Genomic DNA, 25,805 nt, shown 5'->3' on the forward strand with positions numbered 1-25,805 from the left:
ATAGACGAAGACCTCTGGAAGCCAGGTACATCGAAACGTGCAATAGCGCTCTCTGAAGACGTTGCTGGGTAATATAGCGCGAACGTGATGCGGTCCAGATGCAGATATCAGCATAAATTGTTATGCGGACCCCTCGCGGAAGGTTTCTTGTTATGTGAATAAGGACAATATTGAACAAGAGAGGGCTGAGCACCGCTCCCTGTGGTACGCCCCTCTCCACAGCGTGAAAGCGTGTTGGACCGTCTGGAGTGGTCATAAAAATTTGACGTTCTTTTAAATAATGCCCAATCCACTTGTATAGCCTTCCTCCAAGGCCAAGACTGCCAAAGGCTGCGAGAATTGCATGGTGAAAGACAGAGTCAAAGGCGGCCTTGATGTCTAGGAAAACGGCTGTCGGGATGTACCCAGCATGAAGGTACTCCTCAAGTGATGAGACGAGGGCGATGATATTGTCAGTCGCCGACCTGTTTTGACGGAACCCGTTCATTTCTTGGGGGAACTCATTTCGGCTTTCTAGGAACCAAATTATGCGCTTGGAGATCATGCGCTCCATGAGCTTACCTACGCAGCTCAGTAGGGCAATGGGTCGGAATGATGCGTAGTTTGTAGTCTGCTTGTAGTCTCCGCCAGCAGACTGCCTCGTGCTGTGTTAATGATTTGTGGGGTGGTGGCTATTTGAATCTCCGCCCTCTGTGGTAGTTTAATATTTCTGCATACGTTGGTTCCACCGTCATGGGGTCCTCCAGGGTAAATGACCCGAATGCGGAACAATGGGAGGGCCTGCTGACCAGCAGCGAGCTCAAGGCCCAAAGGGCACTGGTGCAGCACCTCCGAAGCAGCAAGACTCAGCTGTGCCCTGGAATAGGGGCGCCGACCTTGTGAAGAGGCCGAAGACATGAAGACATCGGCCCACCGCTAAAACCTGATTTTTGGAGCAATAAATGTTTTTCAGTCACTCACTATAGAGCGCAGCTCTTACGCGTCCATTACCGGGTTGAGCGACGTGCCTCGCCGTCGTTGACGTAACCGAGCGCGGAGGAGTACGGTACGGCAGTAGCATGAAGGCAGACTAGCTCGCGCCGTCGCCCGCTCGCCGATGCCGTCATCGGTAAGGTATATGAGTCCGCGGTTCTTGGCTGCAGACTAATTTCATCGGGTTAAGTAACCACTGGTTCGATATGCTGAATACTGCAGAAGAACCATCTGTCCTCATGCTAATACCATTTTGTCAGTCCGCCCTTCATGTAATGTTCCTTTGCGGACGCTTAAGCTGCGCCTTAATGGTATGACGCAATAACGTTAGTGGTTCATATTTAAAACATTAGCCAGAGTAGCGCGCGGTGTCTGTTCGCCTACAGTTCGCCGAAGGCGAGGCTAATCGGCTGCGGAACGCAGTGCTCGCTGCCCAAGTCGAAACGCCGAGCCGCCTCCGTTCGGCACTGCGTGTACTGCATGCGGTCACCTACGTTTCAAGCGGCCGACGCAACTGGGGTCCTGTACTAGGGATCCCACCTATTGTTTGTGAGGACCGGCCCCTTAGGAGTCGGTACAGTCATACCTCCCGGTACCAATAAAAGCCTTTCATCATCATCACCATCGAGTACCAAAGCAGCTGCGGGCAAAAATCGCATTGTTGAGAAGCGTAATCGTCGGATAATTTTTTACTTGACCTTTTTGTTGACCTAAGCAGTCGAGGTACTACCGCAAAAATTTTCGTATTTAGAGCCGTCTGCGCAGAAGGAAATCCTATTGTCATAATAAATAGAAAATGTACTAGTTAAGCAATATCGGGCCACGATACAAAAACATAACTATGGAAGGTAAGTACTATAAACTTGGCTGTCGTGCTCTAGTTGCAATATCGGTTAAACGAGGGGCAGCTCATCACATGGTCCACGTGCTGACGGCGGCACTGAACTGCTGAATCGTCGCGGAAGGCAGAAAATACAACTTTTTCATGCCGCTTATGCATGGTTTTGTGTTGGCATTGGCTTGCTACTGTTGCAAACTTTGTCAGTTCCCTCACATGCAATGTTGAAACCTATTTCATAAATACCAAATTGTAATGATGCATAAGACATTAACATGCACTGAGGGCCGCCACCGCGGCTCAGTGGTTATGATGTTCGACTCCTGACCCGAAATATGCAGGTTCGATCCGGATGTGGCGGTCACATTTTGGTGCAGGCGAAATGCTAGGGGCCCGTGTATTATGCGATTTCAGTGCAAGTGCACGTAAGGAACCCCAGGTGGTAAAAATTTTCCAGAGCCCTTCACTATGGAGGGTTTATAACTGAATTTCTTCTCTCATGCTGTCTTGGTGATATTGCATGTGTTCTTTGTAATAGCACAAAAGACTTTAGTATGCATAGGTAACCATGTGGTATTCGTCTATATGACCGCTAAATAATTCATAGTGTAATTTCTTCTCTCATGCATGTGTCAGTTTCAACAGCCGAACGATGGCTATGGTGTCAAAGGTCAGTATGGGGCACATCAAGCATGAACAAACTACAATATAATAGCACCGTCGCCATTTTTGTTCGCACCGCTTTCAGCAGAATGCGCAAGAGCCTCTACGGTAACAGGCGGCGGTGGAGGAACACTTTCAGTAGTTCAGTGTACTTTTAGCATAGCGCATACCACCACCGCTACCGCGCCCCACCACTGCGCATGCGCAGATCGCCCTGGGTGCGCCACGTTCCCGTCAACAGCTCGCCCGCCTGCCGCATCGGGACGAATGAGCGCGTGCGCAGCGGGGGGGCGCGGTACGCTAAATGGAGAGGGGAAAGAGTTCTAAGTAGGCGCTGCAACGATGCAGGCTCCCTCCACCGTTCTAGTTTTACTGCGTATTAACAAAATTGTAAATTCTGGGGTTTGACGTCCCATAGAGACTTGTGGGCTATGAAGGATGCTGTAGTGGAGAGCTCCAATGAATTGAAATCACCTGGGTGTTCTTTAACGCGCGCACTCACATAGCACTGCTGAGTACGTCCAGCCTTTGTCTAAAGGCAAGCAAGGGGGGGTTCACTTCCCAGCCAAGTAGTGGGGCTCTTGAGCATCCGTGGAAGTCCTAACCTTCGGAAGGGTTAGGGCCCAAGCGCCTCTTACCTTCCGAGAGATTTGTATTGTTGGGGACGCAAACGAGTCACATGGTGTGACACAGAAGCAAACCCCACAAACGGTGTACTTCACAACATTCTGGCTAACATGCACCGCGTATGTCCCCAGACGTGAAGCTATGCTAGGGCAGAATCCGTTTCAAAGGGCCATGGCGGCTGGGAAGGCCAAGAGAGGAGGTATACTCAAAAAAGTAACTGCCTCAGGCTCTCTACTCCACTGTATTTTATCAGGGTGCAAACCTCCCGGTCTGCGAATAGAAAATGAAAATTGGTTTTTGAGGAAAGAAAATGGCGAGGAAACATGTCGCATCTCAGTGGACACCCGAACCGCGTATACGAGGAGGGATACAGAAGGGAGTGAAAGAAAAAAGGAGGTGCCATAGTGGAGGGCTCCAGAAGAATTTCGACTACCTCAGCATCTTTAATGCGCACTGGCATCACACAGCACACGGACGCATTTGTGTTTCGCCTCCATCGAAACGCGGCCGGGTCTGAACCGAGGAACTACAGCTCAGTAGCCGAGCACTCATCCCTGAGCCCCTGCGGCGGGTGGCCTGCGAATAGAATATTTTTGAATAATTTCTAATATCTGTACATATAGGCAGGTGACACTAAAAGAGGAACACTTTTAGTAAAACATCCATGAACGGAAACAACTCTGTATTGCATAAAAGTTTTATTTCATTCATTATTGTCATAATGCCACGCTGCCTATCGAGGATTAAATAAGAAAATGGCACAGGAATTTTAGACACCTTGTTAGGCGAGTTTGTTCCTGCATTTAATGGGTCTTGACTCGCACTGGCTAGTACAAATAAACTTCAGCTTGCAAAGTTTCGGAGGAAAAAGAATAATATGACACTCTGGCTTAATGCTTACATGAAAAAGGAGCTCACGGAATGCTGTACCAGGATAAATGTGGAATAAATGAATGTGAATGTGAGCTGCTACTTAGTACTGAATCTTGAAGCATGAGATGGACAAATATTTCCTCACTGACGAGTGACGTCAGAGGCTACTGTCGGCACGGCACAGGGCACTGCTAGCAAAATACTAGACGGCTCCCTCAGTTTTACTATTTTTTTACTTTTTATGGCTAGGGTTCAAGGCTGTCGCCGCACGCTCCCTCCGCAGTTTTTTTTTTTTTTGTTCCTTCTTGCGGGTTCGTAGGCATGAGCCAGAACAGAAGGCGCTGCGGAAAGCGTTGTGCAGACGACGCGACTCAAAGGCTACGCCCAACCTTCTCCCGTCAGTCAGAACGATGCACCAATGGAGTGCCTTTAGCGAAAGTAACCCCCCATGACGTCAACGGGGTTCAGAGAAGTGGGGCGGGCCGTTTTTGTTGAAGGAAAGAACGAGCGGGCTTTGATTTGAATTTTCGCAGCTTTTCGGGGCGCGCATGGCTCTAGTATTTTGCAGAGGTTATCTTCGATGCCTCATCTATGCAGTGGGCTTGTTTTTCAAAAATGTCCGGACCCTGGGCAGTGGCCCTTTAAGGGGCTCTAATAAAGTGGCGGTATGCCTGGGATGTTAAAGCACGGCACTTCATGATTACTGTCCAGGAAGAATTTTTTATTGCGCTTCGTAGAAGCTGAGTTATCTGTAGTCAAAATTTGAATTTCGTCTATGCGCCTTTCCCTCTCCTCCCATCAATTTTTACACACTGGAAGGTCGGCGCTTCTCCGTTGGCCCCACCTCTGGGGCAGAGCGTGCTGACCGCGCAGAGCTACGTGGCTTATCGGCCGCGGCCCTGGTAGCTGCCTGACGTCTGAAAGAATGTAACCAATAGCCATCTCTACACTCGTACATGCAGGTGCGAGCGATGGAGGAGGGTGCGAGCATGAAAAAGTCGCTGGGAAGGGCTCGACAACTTTCGTACGTGATTGTGGGTTCTCTGCTGCGTGTAGAAGTGCATTTTTTATCTCAGGTGTTGATCACAGCCCAGTGAAGCGATTAAGCGAGCTAATGTGCTCTACCCAGAAAATGTTTCAGAGCCCCTCGAAAAAAACCCAGCTAAAATACTGCAACTGTGGAATGAAAATGGTCGCCGCAAACAGACTGCAGGAGCCCGATACTCTCAAGGCCCATTTCCACGTGCCCTGTCTCTTATGGTACAGAGATAAAAAAAACGACTGCAGGACTGGCACCAGCTGACTCCTTCGCAGACAAGTTCATTGCCACTTGTCGACTGCGTCGTGGTCTGATGTTATCACCGGCCCTTGATGGATATCAACAACGCATTGGTTTCATGCAAGGCCCAGCACTACTGTGTGTGGGCTTTTGCCGCAAGCTGGCTGCCGATGATTCCACAAGGGAAGGACAAGTTAACTGGTGTGATAAATGCGAGATGCTGCAACTAATGACTAACGTTTGAAAACACCGTGATGGTAGCCATGAGTTCAGATGAACAGCAAAGTCCATAATTTCTGAATGTTGAGATGGGCCGATTACTTCAAAAATTAAGTACAGTGCGAATCGAATCGAATAGCAAGTGCCATTCAGAAACTGTTCGAAATTTGAAATATTTAAACAAACTTATACTGGAACTAGAGTGCCGTAACATATATGCAGAGATAAAAATCACATCAGGTTCGCTTGACAATGCTGCACTTGCAAGAATGTTGCAGTGCAATGTCGCAACGAAGGTGCTCCCAATTTGTGTCTGTGCAAAAATGAAGCATTCTCAACACATCCAAGCGTGTTTTTTTTTATCATACTCTTTTTATAAGAACAATAGAGGTCGACATCATCATAATAAGCCAAACCCGTAATTTCTCACTGTACTAGCAAGAGGCCACGGCCAACCGTGTTTTGAAGATAATGAGCTATGAGGGACTCGACATATGTAATGCGAGTCACAAAAGCGATGTCGAAGAGGTGATTTAAATAAAATATGTTTGGTAAGCTATGGATGTTGGGGAGAGCCACTGCTCCCACGAGGTTGTCGTTGGGTGGGGAACTGGCGGTGGAGTGTTTTTCGCATATTCTTATACCATGTAGTGGTGGAGTGTTTTTCGCATATTCTCGTACCATGTAGTAAAGGGGGGAGGAGACTGGCAAGTCGGTTTTGGGGCGACGGAGAGGTGTCTGCCTGTATATAGGTGCCGATGCATGACAGCTTTGTTTCTCAATAGTGCGCGGGAATGTAGCGGGCGCGTGCGACGGTCATGTTGCTGACTGCGTAAGTACACTGTGTACGAGAAATTCCCAAGTTACGCACGACGGGGACTCCGAAACTGCTCAGGCTGGAGGGTTTTGTAGATGAAAAATTCCCCAGCTTTTTGCCTGATACCTTATCAGATGGATTATAGTGTATACACAGCCAGTTTACATTCATTTCAAGTTCATTTCATTTTGGAGCCCTTGCCATAAATTCGTCTTTTTGTCGTGGACAATAAATAAAGTGGGTAGATTGAGAATATCTCGGATTAAACAAATTTTCACATTTTTTATTTTATATATCTTTATTTTATTTTATATATTGTCACGGCTTGACGTACAGGCCGGCGGCGAGAACATGTGAAGACAGGGAGCACAGAAAAACAGGGAGGTCCACCCGCAGCAACGTCGTCGTCGGCGCGCAGCAAAACACTCCTCGTCTTTTTCTTCCACTCGCGACACTACCTCCCCCTATAAAGAAGCATCGTCCCGATGCTAACACGGAAGCAAAGGCACACGGTGGAAAACCGCACACGCGACCAAAAACTTCTGCTGGCCAGTGTAGAAGGAGGTGGGAAAATCAGTTGGGGGGGGACGATCATCGCGCATAATACGGCTTAAGCCGCACTACGTGCACAATTTCAGGGCGGGGTGAACGACGTGATGACAGTCGTGTTCCTTCGGGCAGCACCTCGTAGTTAAGGTCACCGATGCGGCGAAGAACTGCATACGGGCCAAAGTACACTTTATGAGTTTGTCGGAGAGACCTCGATGGCGTACCGACACCTAGACCTTGTCTCCAGGGTAAAAATGGACGTCGCGTCGACGGAGATCATACCGACGAGCGTCGGCATGCTGTTGGTGTTGAATGCGGAGTCTAGCGAGTTGCCGAGCTTCTTCCGCATGCTCGCATACTAGTTGGGCACCATCGTCTACGTCGACAGGCGGCTCGTGCAGTAGCATAGCGTCAAGGATCGTGGTGACCTGTCTGCCATGGACCAGCTGGAAAGGGGTCATGTGGTGACCTGTCTGCCATGGACCAGCTGGAAAGGGGTCATACCAGTCGTCTCCTGGACAGCGGTATTATAAGCGAATGTAATGTAGGACAGTACCGAGTCCCAACTGCAATGGGCGACATCCACGTACATGGCGATCATGTCGGCCATGGTCTTGTTCAGCCGCTCCGTCAGCCCATTCGTTTGCGGATGGTACGCAGTAGTTCGGCGGTGGCTGGTGCAGGATCTCCTGTGTGAGCTTGGCCAGAAACGCGGCACCGCGGTCAGTGATCAAAACGGCAGGGGCACCGTGACGAAGCACAATGCACTGAATAAAAAATTGGGCTGCCTCAACAGCTGTCACAGACGGAAGTGCTCGGTGTTAATGGTTGTGTTAGCTCGGGGCGTGGGAGCCCCGCATGCGAGGAACCTCTCAACACAGTTGCTGGGTGGAGACTGGGGGTTTATTGCAGTAGAGGGAGAGAGAGAGAGAGAGAGGGCGAGTGTACAAGAACGCACTTCTGCTGCTGTGGGAGCACGGATGGTCATGGCATGGTGCCAGTTAGGGGGAATGGGGGACGGCTGGCCCGCGCTTGTTTCTTGGAAGCGGGCGGCGGGTATGCGCGGAGGAGGCAAGGGCTGCTGGAGCGGCCTTGTGTCGCTTGGTCGATGAACACGACATCCCTTCCTCCTTAGTTGTAGTCACTGTATCGGTCGGGTGGGCGCCGTTCACGCCGGGGTCTTAGCGCTTGCTGTTGTGTGGACCCGTTGGGTTGGTCTCCGCAAGGTTGTGTCGCACGGTCGTCCAGACTGGCCACCGGTTCTCCATGTTCGGAGGGGGGCGCTGTTGGCAGATCGAGCGCAGGCGAAGTTTCCACTAGCAGCGTGATCACGTACGGAGCCGGCACAGTGTATTGTTCACTTGCTGCTGGTCCATTCGTCCGATGGTCTGGTGGCGAATCATCCGTCGGGTAGGCTGCTGCACCTGGCTTAATGTGATCCAGGTGCCGACGAACCGTTCCGTTTTTAGACTTGATTAGCCAAGATCGATGTCCGAGCCTCTTCAATACGGTTCCTTCAATCCAAGCAGGGCTTCCTGTGAAGTTGCGTATAAAGACCGGTTGTCCTACGTGCACTCTTCTCGGCGAATTAGTCACGCTGTGGTCAGAGGTCGCTTTCTCAGCAGGTCGTGGCTGAATGCGTGTGAGTGCCGTTGTGAGCTCGCGACCGAACATGAGTGCGGCTGGCGTTCTGCCCGTCGTCGCTGAAATCGTTGTGTGCTGCTTGATCAGAAATCGAGCCAGTCTGCACGCGAATGTTCCAAACTGGTCCTTGGCCAAAGCCTGCTTCGTCTCGAAAACCATTCTTTCGGCTTGCCCATTAGTGGCCGGATGATAGGGCGCACTCGTAATGTGCGTTACCCCGTTCTTCTTTAGGAAATTTTCCATTTCCGTAGAAACAAAGGACGGGCCGTTGTCCGTTACCAGCCTTTCGGGAAGGCCGAACGTCGCGAACAGGTTTCGTAGTTCCTCGATCAAAGTCGATGACTGTATGTTTCGCATGCAGCGCACTTCGAGCCATTTGCTGTACGCGTCGACAACAATTAGCAGCATCCTTCCTTCCACGGGGCCCGCGAAGTCAGCGTGGATTGTGTGCCATGGTGCTGTCGCACGCTTCCAATAGACCTTTCCACAAATTGCAGCGCCGCGCCATCCCCTAGCGGATCCGCGCAAAGCATGATGGGAGAAAGGAGCGGTCGCCGCCCGCGTCGTCTGCTGTCAAGCGTGTTGCTGTGTTGTACCGCCGTGTTCAGGCGTTGTGCGTCTTCTCGTGCGCGTCGTAAATGTTGGAGCGCACTGCTGTGGTGGTTGTCTCTTAGTCTTTCTGCAATTATGTGGGGATTTTTTTAGACATTCGACATGTCTGCAGATTAGAATCGCGGTGGCGGTCAAAGGTGCTACGTGCCCGGCTGTAGTGACAACACGAGAAAGGACATCAACATTTCATACCACGTAGTCCCCAAGGACAAGAAGCTGAAGCTAGAATGGGTGCGCAGGATAAATCGGCAAGGTTCGCAAGGGCGATTTACCCTGTGGAAGCCTTCGAAACACCACAAAATATGTGGTACGCATTTCAACACTAGCGGGCGCAAGGGATACATGGATCGTCTCTCCACGATCTTTCCACACCGAGCGTATGCGGAACGGACGCCTGCTGTGATTACGCAGAGCAATGGGCACATGCGAATCTCCAACTTCGGCTGGTGACCGGGGCAGAGGGCGTCGCGACTAGGTACGGCTAGAATGCCACAACCGGCAGCCTTAAGGCCGCCCGCAATGCTGCTGCATAATTTTCGTTTTTTTTTTTGTTGGGGGGGGGGGGGGGGGGGAGGGCTTTTATGTATAAAGTTATTCACCCCCACCATGGGCACATGAGCGGCGAGGGCTCTGTGTATACATGTTTTGGGAGAACGCCGGTCTTTGCGTCTGCTGGTGCTCGGCTGGTGATCCGTGGCCGCGGAACGCAACATCCGACTGTGTGTCAACCAACTGTGTCGTGTTTAGCAAATAGCTCGTGTTCTGCCTAAGGGAGTGCTTGAAGATTATATATTACAGCAGTGAACATTTACCGCGTCAGCATGAAATTTCCGCAGGAGTGCGCCGATGAGGACAACTGCACTCATACTGTTGTTTACATCGCTGCGTACTAACAGTTAGTACTCGTTTTCATGACATAAAACGCAATCGGCGCTTTATTTCTATTAATCAACCTGTTTTCTTTTTTACCGGCTGTAGCCGTGCTTGTTACGCAGTGCGATAATGTGTGGGAAGCGATGACGCGATCGCACGCCTGAGAAACACTTAACAACCGCGGGCTGTTGACATCGCGCAGGACCGGCGCTTCTCGTTTTTTGTCCCGGCTTCCTCCGACGTGACCACTACTTTATTTTAAACTACTTTATCCAGAAGTATGTTTGGCGATCGTTCGCTTTAACTGAAACGGCCTAACTTGTTATCCACAAGCTAGCGACGGCGGCGACTGCTGCTGGCCGTAAAGCACGGCTCGGCAGTCTGGGTCACACCGGCGTTTCACGTTCATCATATGCGTGCCCAGCGATGTAAGCAATAATTAATTTCAGGTCACTATTGCCAAAACTACACTCGGTGACCATTTTCATTCGCTAAAGCTAGTGATTCGCTCATCACAACCGCCGCAATCACAGATCATATCCTACGGACTCGCTAGGCCTATTCGTCACGGAAGGGAAGGGAGTCGTCGTCGACTGAAATTAATTTTGCCAGCGCTTATCGCTGGTGACTGTTCAGGTATGCACATGTGAAATATGGCCGTTCGTTTCGCTCATTTAGAAGCGCGAATATATATGCACCGCCGCCTCATCACCGTGCTTTCGCTCAGCCGCCGACAAGGCTGACCGTCCGCCGATCGGATTTGTCGGTGTCGTTGGCCTGAAAAACGTGTCCCACTGCAATCATATTATAGTAAACTAGATATTTCACTATAATCACATGCTGCTGTTGACCGTGATAGTGTCGTTGTCGGAGCAGTGTGACCACCGCCGTCGTTGTACACTGAAAATGAGCTGAGGCTTTCGAATGCGCTTGGAAGGTTTCGTGTAGCACCGCGCGCGTCCGTCGAGTCCGAATGTCATTCCAGTTCTCGAATGTCATTCGACTCAGGTGCCATTCGAACTTTCCCGTGTAGCACAGGTATAAGAAACAGCGATGGCGACGAGATGGCAGAGGAAGGCTTTCCGGTGATCAGGCGCAGTCGGAGAGACGGACGAAAAGACGCGAGCGCGGCGCCGCGGCGCTCCGTTTTCCCAGAGTGCTTTGCGCGGCCGCTTGGTGGCGCGGCGGAATTTGTGAAAAGGTCTATCGGGAGGTGGTGCCTTGGGTGTTGCTCTTTGATGCTGGCAGCAAGCCGCACACATTCTGACCAGGTTCTCGATGTCTTTGTCGACACCGGGCCACCAGAAATAGCTTCGAGCGCATGCCTTCATAGCAACTATGCCCCTGTGACCAGAGTGTGCCGCGCCGAGCACATCTTTCCTCGCTTTCGGCGGAACGACCAGTCTGATACCTCTAAGAGGGCAACCTTCTTGTAGCGAAACTCAGGTCCAAGCTTAGTGAACACCGAAAATTCTTGTTTTGGCAACCTGTGCAGCTCTCCAATAGCGACAGCTCTCACTACGCGGGATAGTAACAGGTCTTCCTGGGTCATTTGCGCGAGTTGACGTGGGGACAATTCGAAGGTTGGCATGGAAGCCAGCATGAGCACATCTCCAGGTGGGCATGGCTCATCTACTTGGGCGGGCAGTGGCAGCCTGCTGAGTGCGTCAGCATTTTGGTGCAGGCGTCCAGGCCTGTACACCAAATCGTAGTCGTACGTGGCTAGCTTTAAACACCATCGGGTCATTCTGGGTGAGAGCACCTGAGGTAACTGTTTCTTTTCTCCCATGATGCCCAGGAGCGGTTGGTGATCCGTTAGTACGGTCACGTGCCGGCCAGCGATATACTGGTGAAAGTGGCTCACGCCATAAACTACCGCGAGACCCTCCTTGTCCAGCTGGGAGTAGTTTTTCTCCGCACTTCCCAAAGTTCGCGACGCGAAAGCAATGGGAGCCTCTCTGCCGGACGCATCCTAACACAGTTGCTGGGTGGAGACTGGGGGTTTATTGCAGTAGAGGGAGAAGGAGAGAGAGAGAGAGAGGGCGAGTGTACAAGAACGCACTTCCGCTGCTGTGGGAGCGCGAATGGTCACGGCATGGTGCCAGTTAGGGGGAATGGGGGACGGCCGGCCTGCGCTTGTTTCTTGGAAGCGGGCGGCGGGTATGTGCGGAGGAGGCAAGGGCTGCTGGAGCGGCCTTGCGTCGCTTGATCGACGAACACGACACTCGGGACTCCGCGTATCGCGTTAGGTAGTCCGTCGCTATAATAACGTACCTGTTGCCCGACTGCGACATCGGAAATGGACCAAGAAAATCCATTCCGACAGTGTGGAACGGAACAGGCGGTGGTTCGAGTGGTTGGAGAAGACCAGCTGGTCGTATGGGCGGTGTTTTGCGCCTCTGACACTCTCGACAAGTTCTTACGTAGTGACGGAAGTACTTAGGAAGTGTCGGCCAGTAGTACCGTTCTCGAATACGTGAAAGTGTCCGGCTGTAGCCAAGGTGACCAGCTGTAGGATCGTCGTGGCAAGCTTGGGCGACCTCAGAGCGTAGGTCTTCCGGCACAACAAGGAGCCACGACCTCAGGCTGCTGTCGAAGTTCTGCTTGTACAATACGCCGTGCATTATCTTGAACGTCGGCAGCATGCGCTGGAAAACGCGAGGCACTGCAGCTTCGTGGCCTTCCAAGTGCGCCATCAGCTGACCAATCTGAGGATCATTGCGTTGCCGAGCAGCCATATCTGCCGTGTCCAATGCCCCAAGAAAGCCGTCCTCTTCGTCACTTTCGCCTCCCGGTGCCGGCTCCACAGGGGCTCGAGACAAGCAGTCAGAGCATCATGATGTTTGTGGCCGAACTTTTAGGTGATGGTGACGTCATACTCTTGTAGCCGAAGGCTCCACCGAGCAAGGCGGCCTGCTGGATCCTTAATATTGGCGAGCCAGCACAGCGAATGGTGGTCGGTGACGACACGAAAAGGGCGACCGTACAGATAGGGCCGGAATTTGGTGATGGCCCAGACGACAGCGAGGCATTCTTTTTCAGTTGTTGAGTAATTGCCCTCCGCCTGTGAAAGAGCTCGGCTGGCATACGCAATAACCCTTTCAGCGCCGTCCTGGAATTGCACAAGCACTGCTCCTAGTCCTTTGTTGCTGGCGTCCGTGTGGAGTTCAGTGTCGGCGTCTTGATCAAAATGGCCTAGTATGGGGGATGTTGCAAGGGCGTGTTTTAATTGGCGGAATGCTGATTGTTGCTCCTCGGTCCACTCAAAGGCAACGCTATCCTTCGTAAGGCGGTAAAGTGGTGCCGCGATCTGGGCAAAGTTCCGAACGAAACGTCTGAAGTATGCGCAGAGACAGAGAAAGCTTCTGACGGTCTTCTTGTCCGACGGTGGAGGGAAGGATGCGACGGCAGCCGTTTTCTCGGGATCTGGCTTCACACCCACTTGGCTGACGATATGACCAAGGAACTTCAGTTCACTGTATGCGAAGCGGCACTTCGAAGGCTTGAGCGTAAGTCCGGCATTCAGAAGAGCTTGAAGAACTGCTTCAAGACGCACCAGATGGTCTCTGAAGGTGCTTGAGAAGATGACAACGTCATCCAGATACACGAGACATGTCTGCCACTTCAGACCGGCACAGTATCCATGACTCGTTGAAATGTCGCGGGTGCTGTACACAGGCCAAACGGCATCACCTTAAACTCGTAGAGGCCATCCGGGGTTATAAATGCGGTCTTCTCGCGGTCGCGCTCATCGACTTCAATTTGCCAGTATCCACTCTTCAAGTCGATGGACGAAAAATAGCGGGCATGACGAAGATGGTCGAGGGTGTCGTCGATGCGTGGGAGTGGATACACGTCCTTCTTGGTCACCTTATTGAGTCGCCGGTAGTCAACGCAAAATCGAAGGGTTCTGTCTTTTTTCTTGACCAGCACTACAGGTGCGGACCACGGACTGTTGGATGGTTGGATGACGTCGTCGCGTATCATTTCGCGCACTTGCTCCTGGATGGTTTCCCTTTCCTTCAAGGAAATGCGGTACGGCGGTTGGCGAATCGGGTGCGTTGCGGTGTCGACAATAATTCGATGCTTGGCGACGGGCGTCTGGCGAACTCGGGATGTCGTCGCGAAACAGTCGTTGTACCGATGCAAAAGAGAGCAGTTCGCGTGTTTGGGAAGGCTCAAGTTTGGGATCGATATCCAGGGGCAACGTTGTAGGGTCTCGTGACCCGGGCGGGGCCGCCTCCTTAGGCAGCGCAGCTGCTTCACGAACGTCGCTAAGTTCTTCCATTTGGGCTATTACTGATCCTTTCGTCAGGTGCTGCGGCTCGTTCCTGAAGTTGGTCACGAAGATGTTGGCTCGCCCTCCTTGAACATTTGCGACCCCTCGCGCAACACCAATGCCATGCGTAAGTAACATCTGGACACTGCCTTCCAGAACGCCTTCTCCACATGCTGTTGTATCGGCTCGGACCGGCAGGAAAACTGTCGACAACGGCGGCAAGTGTGCATGGTCGGCATCAACTTTCATCGCAAAGCCTGTGGCCCGGGGCGGTAGTGGCGATGAAGAACGTGCACGGAGGGTCAACCTGTTCTGCCCTATGTCGATTACAGCGCCATATTCACAGAGAAAGTCCATGCCCAGAATAACATCTTTAGAGCAATTCTCCAATATCACGAATGTGGCGGGGCACGTCTCACCGTGGATCTCGACGCGGGCAGTGCACTTGCCAACAGGGTTTACGATGTGGCCACCCGCGGTACGTATGGGCGGTCCGTCCCACTGGGTGGTAACCTTGCGAAGACGCCGAGAGAAACTGCCGCTGAAGACCGAGTAATCGGCGCCGGTGTCCACAAGCGCCGTTACGTCGCGCCCGTCGACCAGAATGTTCACATTGCTAGAGGTTACAAAACGGTTTGCGCTTCCAAGGATACCATCGGTCGAGCTGGGACACACTAAGGTAGGCGGAGGTTCTTTGCTTCGTGCGACTCCGGCAACGCCACCTCCAGGCGTCGCCGTACTCAGTTTTCCCAAAGTGGCGAAAGGCTCCCACGGCGAGACCTGCGAGAAGGGGATGGTGGGCGGCGAGGTGGCGGCGACCGGGAGGTGCGACGAGGAGCTGTAACCGGTGATGGAGAACGTCGAAGGTAGTCTTGTATGTCGCGGGGCTGCTCACCGTAGCGGGGGCACGGATCGGCCCGGTGAAAACCCCTTAGGCCGAGTTCGCGGTATGGACAGGAGCGATACATGTGATCAGGCTCACCGCAGTGAAAACACAGTGGTCGCCGGTCCGCAGTCCTCCAGATGTCGGTCTTCCTGCGTCTCGGCGGTCCCAGGCGTGCATCAGACGAGTGCAGGAACTCGCGGCGTCGAAGGCCGGAATCGGGAGGGCTCTGGTCCTGGCGATGGGCGGGAGGAGGACGACGAACTGCGGCGGCGTAGCTCAGAGCTGGTGGGTATGCTGCAGCTACAATTGGGACGTCTTCTGGCGCCAGCGCATGTCGCAGTTCTTCGCGAACGGCCGACGCGAAGGAGACAGAGGCGGGCTGCTCAGGAGTAGCTTTTTCAGTAGGGAAGAGCTTTTTCAGCTCCTCGCGGATGACATCTCGAATTATTTCTCAAACATCGGCGAGACCAACTCCGCCCAGGTCAGACGAGGCAAGACTTGAGACGACAGGAAGGGCACTCAGTCTCTGAAAGTGACTGGTTCTTGTTGCCAATGCGTGCTCGATGTTGGTAGCTTCAGCGACGAATCCGGCTACTGTGGTCGGAGGATTGCGGATGATTGGTTTTGGTTTTATGGGGTTTAACGTCCCAAAGCGACTGAGGCTATGAGAGACGCCGTAGTGAAGGGCTCCGGAAATTTCGACCACCTGGGGTTCTTTAACGTGCACTGACATCGCACAGTACACGGGCCTCTAGAATTTCTCCTCCAAAGAAATTCCAGCCGCCGCGGCCGGGATCGAACCCGCGTCTTTCGGGTCAGCAGCCGAGCACCATAGCCACTGGGCCACCGCGGCGGCGGATTGCGGATGAGTCCTCCAAAGATGTCATTCCGGACACCCCTCATCAACGCCCGTACCTTTTTCTCCTCAGTAGCCCGCGGGTCGGCGAGGGCACTCAGACGCAGCACGTCTTCGATGAAGCATCTGACGCTTTCAGTAGGTCCCTGGATGCGAGCGTGGAGCAGATCTTCAGCTTGCTGTCGCCAGTGCTGGTTCGCGAACGTGCGTACCAGTTCGCTCTTGCACGTCTCCCATGATGTTAACGAAGCCTCATGGTTCTCAAACCAATACTTCGCTGTGGCTTCGAGGGAGAAGTACAGGTTCTGCAGGCATTGGTCGGGAGTCCAGCCGTTATGTCGCGCTACTCTTTCATAATGTTGGACCCAGTCTTCAACATCGTCAAGGCCATTGCCATGGAATGGCACGACAGATCTTGGAGTGACAGGCACGTAGATGATCCTCGACGCGGGGTCGGTTTGTTGTGACTGGGACGTCATGGTGACGTTGGCTGTCCTAGATGTCCGCGATCCCTCGGGCAAGAGTCCGAATTCCGGCGCTTGGCCTTGCTGACGTCGGCTAGCGCGAGTCTCAGTTTCCGCCGAGGGCTCCTCCAAGAAAACTCAACGGCCAGGACTTAGTACGGGGCTCGAACTACGAGGCGGGGTGCGCTGCATGAGATGCGTTACCCAGCACCTCCACCAAATGTCACGGCTTGACGTACAGGCCGGCGGCGAGAACAGGTGAAGACAGGGAGCACAGAAAAACAGGGAGGTCCACCCGCAGCAACGTCATCGTCGGCGCGCAGCAAAACACTCCTCGTCTTTTTCTTCCACTCGTGACAATATAAGGTTGACTAAAACCTAAAACCTATCTACGTGCTAATTTTTGCTTTTTGTCATGAACCCATTTCAACCGGTTCGAACCGGAACGGAATGTCACTCTGGAGCCAGACCAAGAACTGAACTCGAACCAGAACCGAACCCGAAAAAATTCTGGTTCGACACCCTGGTTAAGACCAGGCTTCTATTTGGAGTCGTCTAGATTTTTCAAGATTTTTTAACAGTTCCTCAGCATTCTCATCAGCAAGGGAGCCAAACTTCTTGATGACAGCCTTGAAGGCATCACGCACACTGGGCACCATGTCCTTTGCGTTGCCAGCAATGTAGAGCACGCCACCACCGCACAGCAGCTGCCACACCTTGTCTTCATGCTCTGCAATTCGATGCTGGACATATCTGAAAAGGCAAGGGCTCACTGTTTAACACTTTCAGCCAACTCAACATACACAAAATGTACATTTAACAGTGATTCTGCTACATTTTTAGCTGTTCATTTCATTTGGGACGAACACTGAAAACAACGGAAGAGCACAAATGATAACTAAGCACCTTCCTGAACAACTAGCTCACACTGTAAGCACTCTACATTTGGCAACAGTTTGGACATGACATGCTGGTGACATTTTGAGTACAACAGAGGAACGTTACTAGAGGCAGCACCGCAGAAAGACGAGGCCAAACAAGGAACTTAACACGACAGACACCTCACTTTTACTGACTGAAAAGGAATATGGTTTCCTAGAACGTTGTTAAATTTGACAAAGCTTTTGCGTTCGTGTGTTGACATTGCTTTCCCGTTATTTCTTTTTTTTTTACTCGTTTTGTTAACACTGCCTCGTGTTCACTGCTATGACAGCACAATTCTGACTCAGTTTACACTGCGTTCTGGTATCCTTGTTAGAAATGTTTTGTTTCTGTCATCTTTTACGTTTCGACTTTAAGATACGTTTTCGTTCCTGTCAACTTCTACTTCTGACTTTACATTTCGTTTTTGACACTGCTCTGGCTCGCGCTTTTAATTTCGCCACTTTTCACTGTTTTCTACTGGTGTTGGTTTCGGGTCACCGGGTTTGTTGAGTGTTGAATTCTTGCTGTAGACGTGCGAAACATTTGATAGGCTATTGATGGATGGTGCTTTGATATGAAGGTTTCTTTGCTTCGTGCACTGTTAATGGTTTTCTGGTGTCACATGGGTCCTGACTTGCATTTAAAAACCTGCTCGTCGCTCTCAATAAATTGTTCGTTCAGCGCCTTTCCTGTTAACTTCTGTGTTTGTCCTCGTCTTTTCGCGCTGCTTCCTCTAAACGTGCAACAAGACCAACAAGCCACAACCACAATTCTAGAGGAACATCAGCAGGCAAAAACAAGGCACTCGACTATGGCTATTCAGCTATGAGTTTTGTGAAAACCAGTGAATCCCACAGTTTCTTGGCATTGTCAATAAAATAAATAGTTATGGTGTAAACTAGAAGCTGTAATAATACTATTATAGAAAGCAATGTCACACATCTTCCACATAGTAACCATGTTTAGTATACAAAAAATATGAAAGAAAACAAGCTTCGAAGTCATGCAGTGTACTCTTCAGATGACTAGAGACCAGCAAACATAGTGGACTCTTGTTAATTTGATTTTCAGGTTTATTCAAACTGGTTGTACAGGCTCACCAATATCAAGTGCATTAAAAAAAAGGCACCCTTCAACTTGAACTGCAGATATTTCTAAGAGATTTTGGGTTTGAATAACTGAGAGTCAATTGTAACGCATATTCCAAGACTTACTGCAATAGCAAACGTGAACAACATCTATTAAAGAAACTCTGAGGCTTTTGGCTCTCTCGTAGGGGGAGGTGGCAGCAACAGATGTGCAGCAGTAAGTATCCCTCTTTCCTCCCAAAGAAACATAGTTTATTTTCTTGCCATTCCATTAAAGATAATTTGCACAGTACGAAACAAAGGACAATGACTGGCTAAAAGATTCATGGCAACTTACATTTTGTGGTCCTGGTCTCTGGAGAAGGCAGTGACCAAATCAAGCAGCCCATTGGCCCCAAGTTGGGTCCACTCCTTCTCAAAAAAGAAGTCGTTCCTTGCACTGCGACAGCCAAAGAACAGGAGGTTTCTGCTAATCCCCCGTTGGGCACGATCCTGGATTATGCCACAGAACGGGGCACAGCCTGTTCCTGGACCCACCATGACAGCAGGCACGTCATCAGGGGGCATCCGAAGGCTGCCCTTCCTGGTGGCAACAGCCACGCTCGGCTGCCTGGTGGGCTCCAGGCTGGCCAAGAATCTGGTGCAGAGGCCCCTGCACAGTCAGATAGTTATTAGGCCTCCACAATTGCCATGTGCACTGCAATTTGAATGCCCAGGGCACACTGGTTCCTCCCTATTGACCACTTTTTGCTACGTCCCTGTTAAGCCTCAAATTAAGCTTAGCTGCATTTTAAGGCATTAAACATGCCTCCCTATCAATGAAATAATGTTAAAAATCTTTGGTTGTGAAACTTCCCATGCACTGCATGCCTTGTGGCACTACCCCAGATTTTTGGGTTAAGTAACCAAGGCAACATCTGCCAAAAAATGTTTGTAACGTCACAGTTTTAAGTAAAAAAGCTGATAGACTTTTTTGGTATAGACAAGGCAACAAGAAAAGGCAGTCTGTTTCTCACTCTTAGCACAGCACTGTAAAGCAGACACAATAAGAGAAGGCCATGCTCTACTATACAATTCTAATGGTGCAAAATCAGACCTATGGTTTAAACTGAACAGTGCAGAGCCCACTCTCCTAGGATGTGCTAATGCTACACAACTGAAGAAAATGTTGTGGCTAGTATGCAAACACAAAAACAGATAGTACATACTTTTACATACTAAAGGGACACTGAATAAACTCCACACAACTTTTGTTCCTAGTAAAAATCAATTGCTTGGCCCTTTGCAACTATGTGGATGTTTCTTCAGCAGCAAAATATGAACTTATTGCTGCAAAAACTAAACTGAAAAATGAACTTTTAAACGATGGCTGTAAGGCTCCTGTTCAGCAGAGAAAGTGGCTTCCGTCAGTGGCATCTGGTGCTGAGTTGCGAAACTCTGGATTGCTTGAAAAGGTTCGACGTTGCAAGACAACCAGCAGAATCGAAAAGTGATTAATGCATTACATAAATTGCAATTATAAGTTCACAATATGACTCAAATGTCATGTCGACGTGCAACTACAGAAGTAAACGAATTGCGCAGAAAAGAAAAGTGGGGCAATTACTAAGGAATCGAACCCCTGACCCTTGCATCAAAAGCCAGACACACTACCCCTAGGCCACGCAAGCATATTTGTACGGCTTGGTTAAAGTGGGGTTTTACATGCTGCATGGTCTTTCACATAATGTAGTAGCTTATAAATGTATGCTAATGAGTATGAGTGTGATTGGAGGCACTAAGTAAGTAGTGATTAAGCGAGTAGCAAGGCGAATGTATGCGAATGACTGTATGCTTACGTCACGTGACAGGGCTGTGTCATGTGATCTGGTAACATTAATACAGCACATGATCGGGTGATATATTAATAAGATCCCATGGAGTCGCTGAGGGGACCCATTAATGCTATCGCACCATCTTAAAAGCTAAGCTCAAGTGTCCCCAATTTTTTTATCTGTTTTTCCCCGCACTCAACTCATGACGTCAACTTAGATAGAAAAAGGTTCCGTGATCACCATTCAAAGAATGAATGGCGATATAGCCCAGCCTTTGCAGATCCTTGTGCAAAAAGCAGTACTGCTGACATCGCAGTATGCTTACAGAAATGGGCTGAGGCAGTGATACCAGTATTTCATTTTTTTTACCCTTTCTAGCTTGAAGAAGCTCCATTTTGTGTAGAAGTAGCCTCTTTTTCATCAGAACACAGTAACATATCGATAAAGGACAGCTTCCATCTGTCCTCGGCAGCCTTTAAAGGAGCCACGGCTACAGCTTGTGCTGTCATATTTCTGTTTTGCAATGTTAGGAAGTTTACTTCAAGGCTCTGGCAAGTGAACCCATGCACAACTGAAAACCGTTTCCCCTCATCCACAGCGCACAGCGTCAAACAAACTGATGGCCTGAATTATTGGGCCTTGCAATGCTTTTGTTCTAGCTGCAAGCCCTTTCTACACACAGCATTTGCATGCTCCACCGTGCACCCATATGCGTGCACGAGTGCAAGGGATGTTTACTTGCATTGCCAGCCACTCATGTCTAGCAATGAATCAAAGGGCACTCTTATTTCATCTGTTCACATTACCTGCGTGGCTTCTTCAGTTTGGTACGGAAGTTCACAATGGCTGCCAGAATGTGGATTTGGCCCGGGTGGCAGCGCAACGAGTTAGCAATTGAGAAGTGGCGTGGACGGATCGGTGGAATCAAATCGAAGAGGTAGGCTAGTGGCACATTGGCTGTGGTGTGAGGAAAGTCAGTAAACACCTCCAACACCGTTCGTCGTGGCCTGATGGCATATTCCACAAGGTCTTCCTGACCGCCAGTGGTGCTGAACTCGCGAAGGCGCTCCTTCTCAATGTCACTACCACCAAAGTGCCAGAAGAGCTCAAAAAAGGACCTAGACAAGAGGGAAGGACAAAGAATGGTCTGGAATGTTAAAATACTACATTTCATGGTCCTTGTAAATGGTTTGCAAATGAATTCAGTCAAGGGCTACTCTTTTGCAGCTAAATACAAGATTTAGAAATTCCATTATGCGAACTTGAGAGCTTTAAGAATGTCCGAACATTCCGATAGATGCTAAAGCATAAATTAGCATCTCTGGTTGAATTGCTACACTAAAACAAAGACCGCTTTGCACAGGACTATATATCTCAGACAAACATATCTCCTTTAATATCTGCAGTGCAGTGAACTCTGTAGAAAACTGCGTGCAAAATAAGCATTCAGTCTGGGTTTCTGAAAAACAGCCAGTGCGCAAAAGGCCTCAAGAAATTAAACACCTTTCACTAGGCAAGTGCATTTACAATATATGTTAATTTATAAATGAAACATGCTGCCAGCAGTCTTCAGTTATTATAGCAAGAAACATAGTCTTCTCAATCTGCACTTCCTTTGTACATCTGTCACAGCTGCATGCAAAGAAATTTACAATCTGGCATGCAGCATTCCTAGCAGAATGCATGAGAAAAGTGGAAACACAAAATTTTCAGGTTGTCAGTTTACTGCTTTAGCAGCATGAGTGTCATTCCCCCCAAACAATGGCGTGTGAAGCCTTGGCAAGAGAAGCCTCTCGCCTCCAAGGGTGCCACCCACCACCCTCATAGGCAGGGGACTGTCCAACCAACCTCCTCTGTGTCTCTAACACATCCTTCATAAGTCACGAAGTGCATATTCAGAACAGTAAACAATTATACTACAACAACAGACGGGATCTCACCTCTTTGGAATATACGTGAGGTCGAAGTATTTCCGCACACAGCTGTCAAGTAAAAATGGTGCTGCTAAGAAATGTGGCAATGGCGTACCCTCTTCCATGGGTGCAACCGTAACATGCATATCAGCCTTAAGGCTGAACAGCCTGAAAAACTCATCGACGTCTTCTTCACAATTCTCTGGGTAGACAACCACCACATCACCAGGCTCAAATGTCATCCCAGAACCTACCAGGCAATACAAAACAAGAAAATGATCAAACTCTGCTACTCACTACACAGCCCTTTTAAATAAAGCACCTCAGAAACTGTTAGCCATCAACCCCTTTGCTGCCCACTGTACTCAGGACAGTCTTTATAAACTGAGCTGATCACAAGTCACTCGGAATTTTTCCCAGCTGATTTCACAGTGCATGAGCAGCTCTGCATGTCAATGTACCTGTGCTAACACAGTTGAAAGCTGCAAACAAACGGTAGCACTTCAGGCCAAGCCACAATAACGAAATCAAGTTGAAGAATGCTAAGGTGTTCATTAATTAAGTTCATAGTAAACAGCACAAAGGCACAAGGCCAAAGATAGAAAGGGAGAAGAAGGACGGGAAGGAAGATGAACACAGTGCTGACTTCAGCTGGGGTCACACTCTTCTTAATGCAGAAATCCAAGAACCTCGCACGGTACGTCGCTACTGCGATGTTGGTCTGGAGCACATTCACATCCTGAAGAACGGAAACGGGCTAGTTGCGTTCACGAGAACTGGATTCGGGTACATATAGGTCGGCTTAGAGTCACCAATGCAGCGAGAGGGGGTCCCTCGACCACATTGTCTGGAAATGCTCTTTTTCTCCGGGAAGGGCACTAAATATCAATAGTGAAGTAGCCTGGGAAGCCCTGCTGCGGAGCTCGGACCCCGAGACCCAGCGGAAACTCGTTCGACTAGCTGAGGAAGCTGCCGAGGAACAACACATCCTGGCCAGCATCCAAGGAGGTGTCTCCCCCTGACATCCTCGGCCTGCGGCCGAGGGTGTTGGGGCGTGAACCTTCTCTGTTGGACATTAAATGTTTGTTCTCTCTCTCTCTGCTGGGCTAGTTGGTATTCTCGAATTAAGTTCACAGTAAACAGCGCAAAGGCACAAGACCAAAGATAGAAAGGGAGAAGGACGGGAAGGACGACAAACACAGCGCTGACTTCAGCTGGGGTCACACTCTTCTTAACGCAGAAACCCAAGAACCTCGCACGGTATGTCGCTCTTGCAATGTTGGTCCGGAACACATTCACATCCTGAAGAACGGAAACACTGAGGAAAGGTGAGCCCGATGTATAAGAAATGTACTTCAGTAGAGTTAGTTGCTGGGCTAGTTGGTATTCTCGAATTAAGTGCATAGTAAACAATGCAAATGCACAAGGCCAAAGATAGAAAGGGAGAAGAAGGAAGAAGGGGAAGAAGCACATTCACATCCTGAAGAACGGAAACACTGAAGAAAGGTGAGCCCGATGTATAAGAGATGTACTTCAGTAGAGTTAGTTCAGTAGTCGAGAATACCAACTAGCCCAGCAACTAACTCCACTGAAGTACATTTCTTATACATCGGCTCACCTTTCTTCAGTGCTTCCGTTGTTCAGGGTGTGAATGTGCTCCAGACCAACATCGCAAGAGCAAGACCAACATCACAAGAGCAAGACCAACACCGCAAGAGCAACGTACCATATGAGGTTCTTGGGTTTTTGCATTAAGAAGAGTGTGACCCCAGCTGAAGTCAGCGCTGTGTTCGTCTTCCTTCCCATCCTTCTCCCTTTCTATCTTCGGCCTTGGCCTTTGCGCTGTTTACTATGAACTTAATTCGAGAGTACCAACTAGCCAGCAACTAACAAAGCTTTCTGTAACAAGCTAAGTGCCATTGATTACTTCTGTGCTTTGACAGTTCTAGTGGAAGTTAAATATGCTCCTCCTGATGCTTTCAATTCATTACCGATAGCATATTGTACTTAATAATACCTGTTAAACTACTGGGCTTACTGCTCACTGCTCAGGCTATCAACATCATTTTTTCTTTGCTTCAGACTATGAAGACGTCTCATGGGATCTCTCACAAAACCAAAAGAACAATGCTATGTGCACTACGGAGTGCGCCGACAACGGTCTTGGCTATGTGCACTACGGACCTTGTGGCGGGTTGGGTTGTGTTAGGTTAGGTTAGGTTAGATCAGGTCAGGTTGGGTTAGGTTGGGTATATAGAGTATTCTAGTTCACTATAGTTGGGTATTATTTTTGGCCAAAAATTGCAGTTGCGCAACAAGTAGCTCACCGCCCCATGATGCTTTGAGCGCCCATGGTGGCTGAAGTGGTCTCGAGGGGTCGCCATGCAAACTCCCATAGATGGGCTGCCAGCTTTCCCTCTAGGTAATAGTAAGAAACCCAACCCAACCTAACCCAACCCAGCCTAACCTAACCTAACGCAACCCAACCCAACCCAACCAACCTGCCACAAGGTCCGTAGTACACATAGCCAAGTCCGTTGTCGGCGCACTCCGTAGTGCACATAGCATTACTCAAACAAAACCACCAGTAGAAAAGGACAGTACGAAAAAAACCAACCTTGAATATCCAGTTTAATCAGTCGCACGTCTTGAAAGTGGTCGGGGCTGGTAACACGCTGATTGCAAACCACAGTGGCGTTGAACAACTTCTCACTGCTAAGACGAGGAGTGACTACACAAGCCGTATCGCAGTTGATTGCGTACTTCGGTGCCGGTAGGATTTCTTCGCTGACTGGTAGGCACCCGCTGGAAAGCGGGTACAGGTCCATAACAATCTTCCAGAATTCTACCAGCCACGGATCCAGCATTCCGTCTGCTCCCAGTTCGTGTTGCTCATCAGCATACAGAGGGTCCAGCAAGCACTGGGCGCCTAATTGACACAGACGTCTATGCAGACGTTTCGCAGTGAAATTGAACTTTAAGTACGACGAGTCTCCCAGGCCGATCACACACTGTCTCATTGCCTGCAGCGAATTCAGTGGCAGGCTCTTTCGCAGCAAAAACGACCAGAAACGCTTCATATTGTCGGGCTCCTCGCCTTGCCCTGTAGTAGCGCAGACGAACACAACTAACTTTTCCTTGATTAGCTCGGTAACAGGATAATCGTCCATAGCCAAGACAGAGACGCTAAATCTATACCGTCTCGCTTGCCTACCGATTCTTTCGGCGACATCCTGAGCGGTGCCCGTCTGGCTTCCGTACAGGACCAGAAAACGCAGACCAAGCATCTCTGCAAACTTTCACCGGTTTTAGCAAAACGTGCCAACACGACAGGTCACAAAGTGAAGGATTGTACAGTAAAAAAATCGCCTCGCACGCAAAGCAGGCGTGCCCACCACACAGAAGAAATGACTGCGGCCCATGTGCTGCAGGTGCTACAGGCAGCTGTAGGCACCGCTACTACTTACTACCACGCGCTTTGAACTCCGCACTTCAATAAGCCGCAGTTTCAGATGCAAGTATTTCCAAAATAACAGTGCACCAACAAAAATATTACCTTAATAATTTTAAATAAAAATGTGTTTTTATGCTAATTTACAGCATGAGAAACAAAGT

At 49.9% G+C, this 25,805-nt stretch overlaps 1 protein-coding gene across 1 annotated transcript; it reads right to left on the reverse strand.

The window, feature by feature from the left end:
* Window positions 1-3,851: 3,851 nt before the first annotated feature.
* On the reverse strand, window positions 3,852-25,639 carry LOC149349831 (NADPH-dependent diflavin oxidoreductase 1). The gene is made up of 6 exons (XM_089578827.1): window positions 24,808-25,639; window positions 22,218-22,440; window positions 21,084-21,395; window positions 18,801-19,115; window positions 7,307-17,204; window positions 3,852-7,265 (listed from the first exon to the last, which is right to left on the reverse strand). The coding sequence occupies exons 1-5, from the start codon at window positions 25,475-25,477 to the stop codon at window positions 16,979-16,981; spliced, it is 1,746 nt and encodes a 581-aa protein (XP_089434953.1). The 5' UTR covers window positions 25,478-25,639; the 3' UTR covers window positions 3,852-7,265; window positions 7,307-16,978.
* Between the last annotated feature and the right edge of the window lie 166 nt (window positions 25,640-25,805).

The sequence above is a fragment of the Amblyomma mixtum genome, chromosome 3 (assembly GCF_055824585.1).
Source record: "Amblyomma mixtum isolate Tamu chromosome 3, ASM5582458v1, whole genome shotgun sequence".
In the NCBI taxonomy this organism is placed as follows: Eukaryota; Metazoa; Arthropoda; class Arachnida; order Ixodida; family Ixodidae; genus Amblyomma; species Amblyomma mixtum.

What these genes read in the sequence shown, in the direction of transcription:
- LOC149349831 (XM_089578827.1), bottom strand. Translation starts at nt 25,477, where the DNA reads ATGCTTGGTCTGCGTTTTCTGGTCCTGTACGGAAGCCAGACGGGCACC. An exon ending in AAACTGAAGAAGCCACGCAG is followed by an intron (nt 19,116 to 21,083) that starts GTAATGTGAACA and finishes CTGACTGTGCAG; the next exon opens with GGGCCTCTGCACCAGATTCT. An exon ending in AGAGACCAGGACCACAAAAT is followed by an intron (nt 17,205 to 18,800) that starts GTAAGTTGCCAT and finishes TTGCCTTTTCAG; the next exon opens with ATATGTCCAGCATCGAATTG.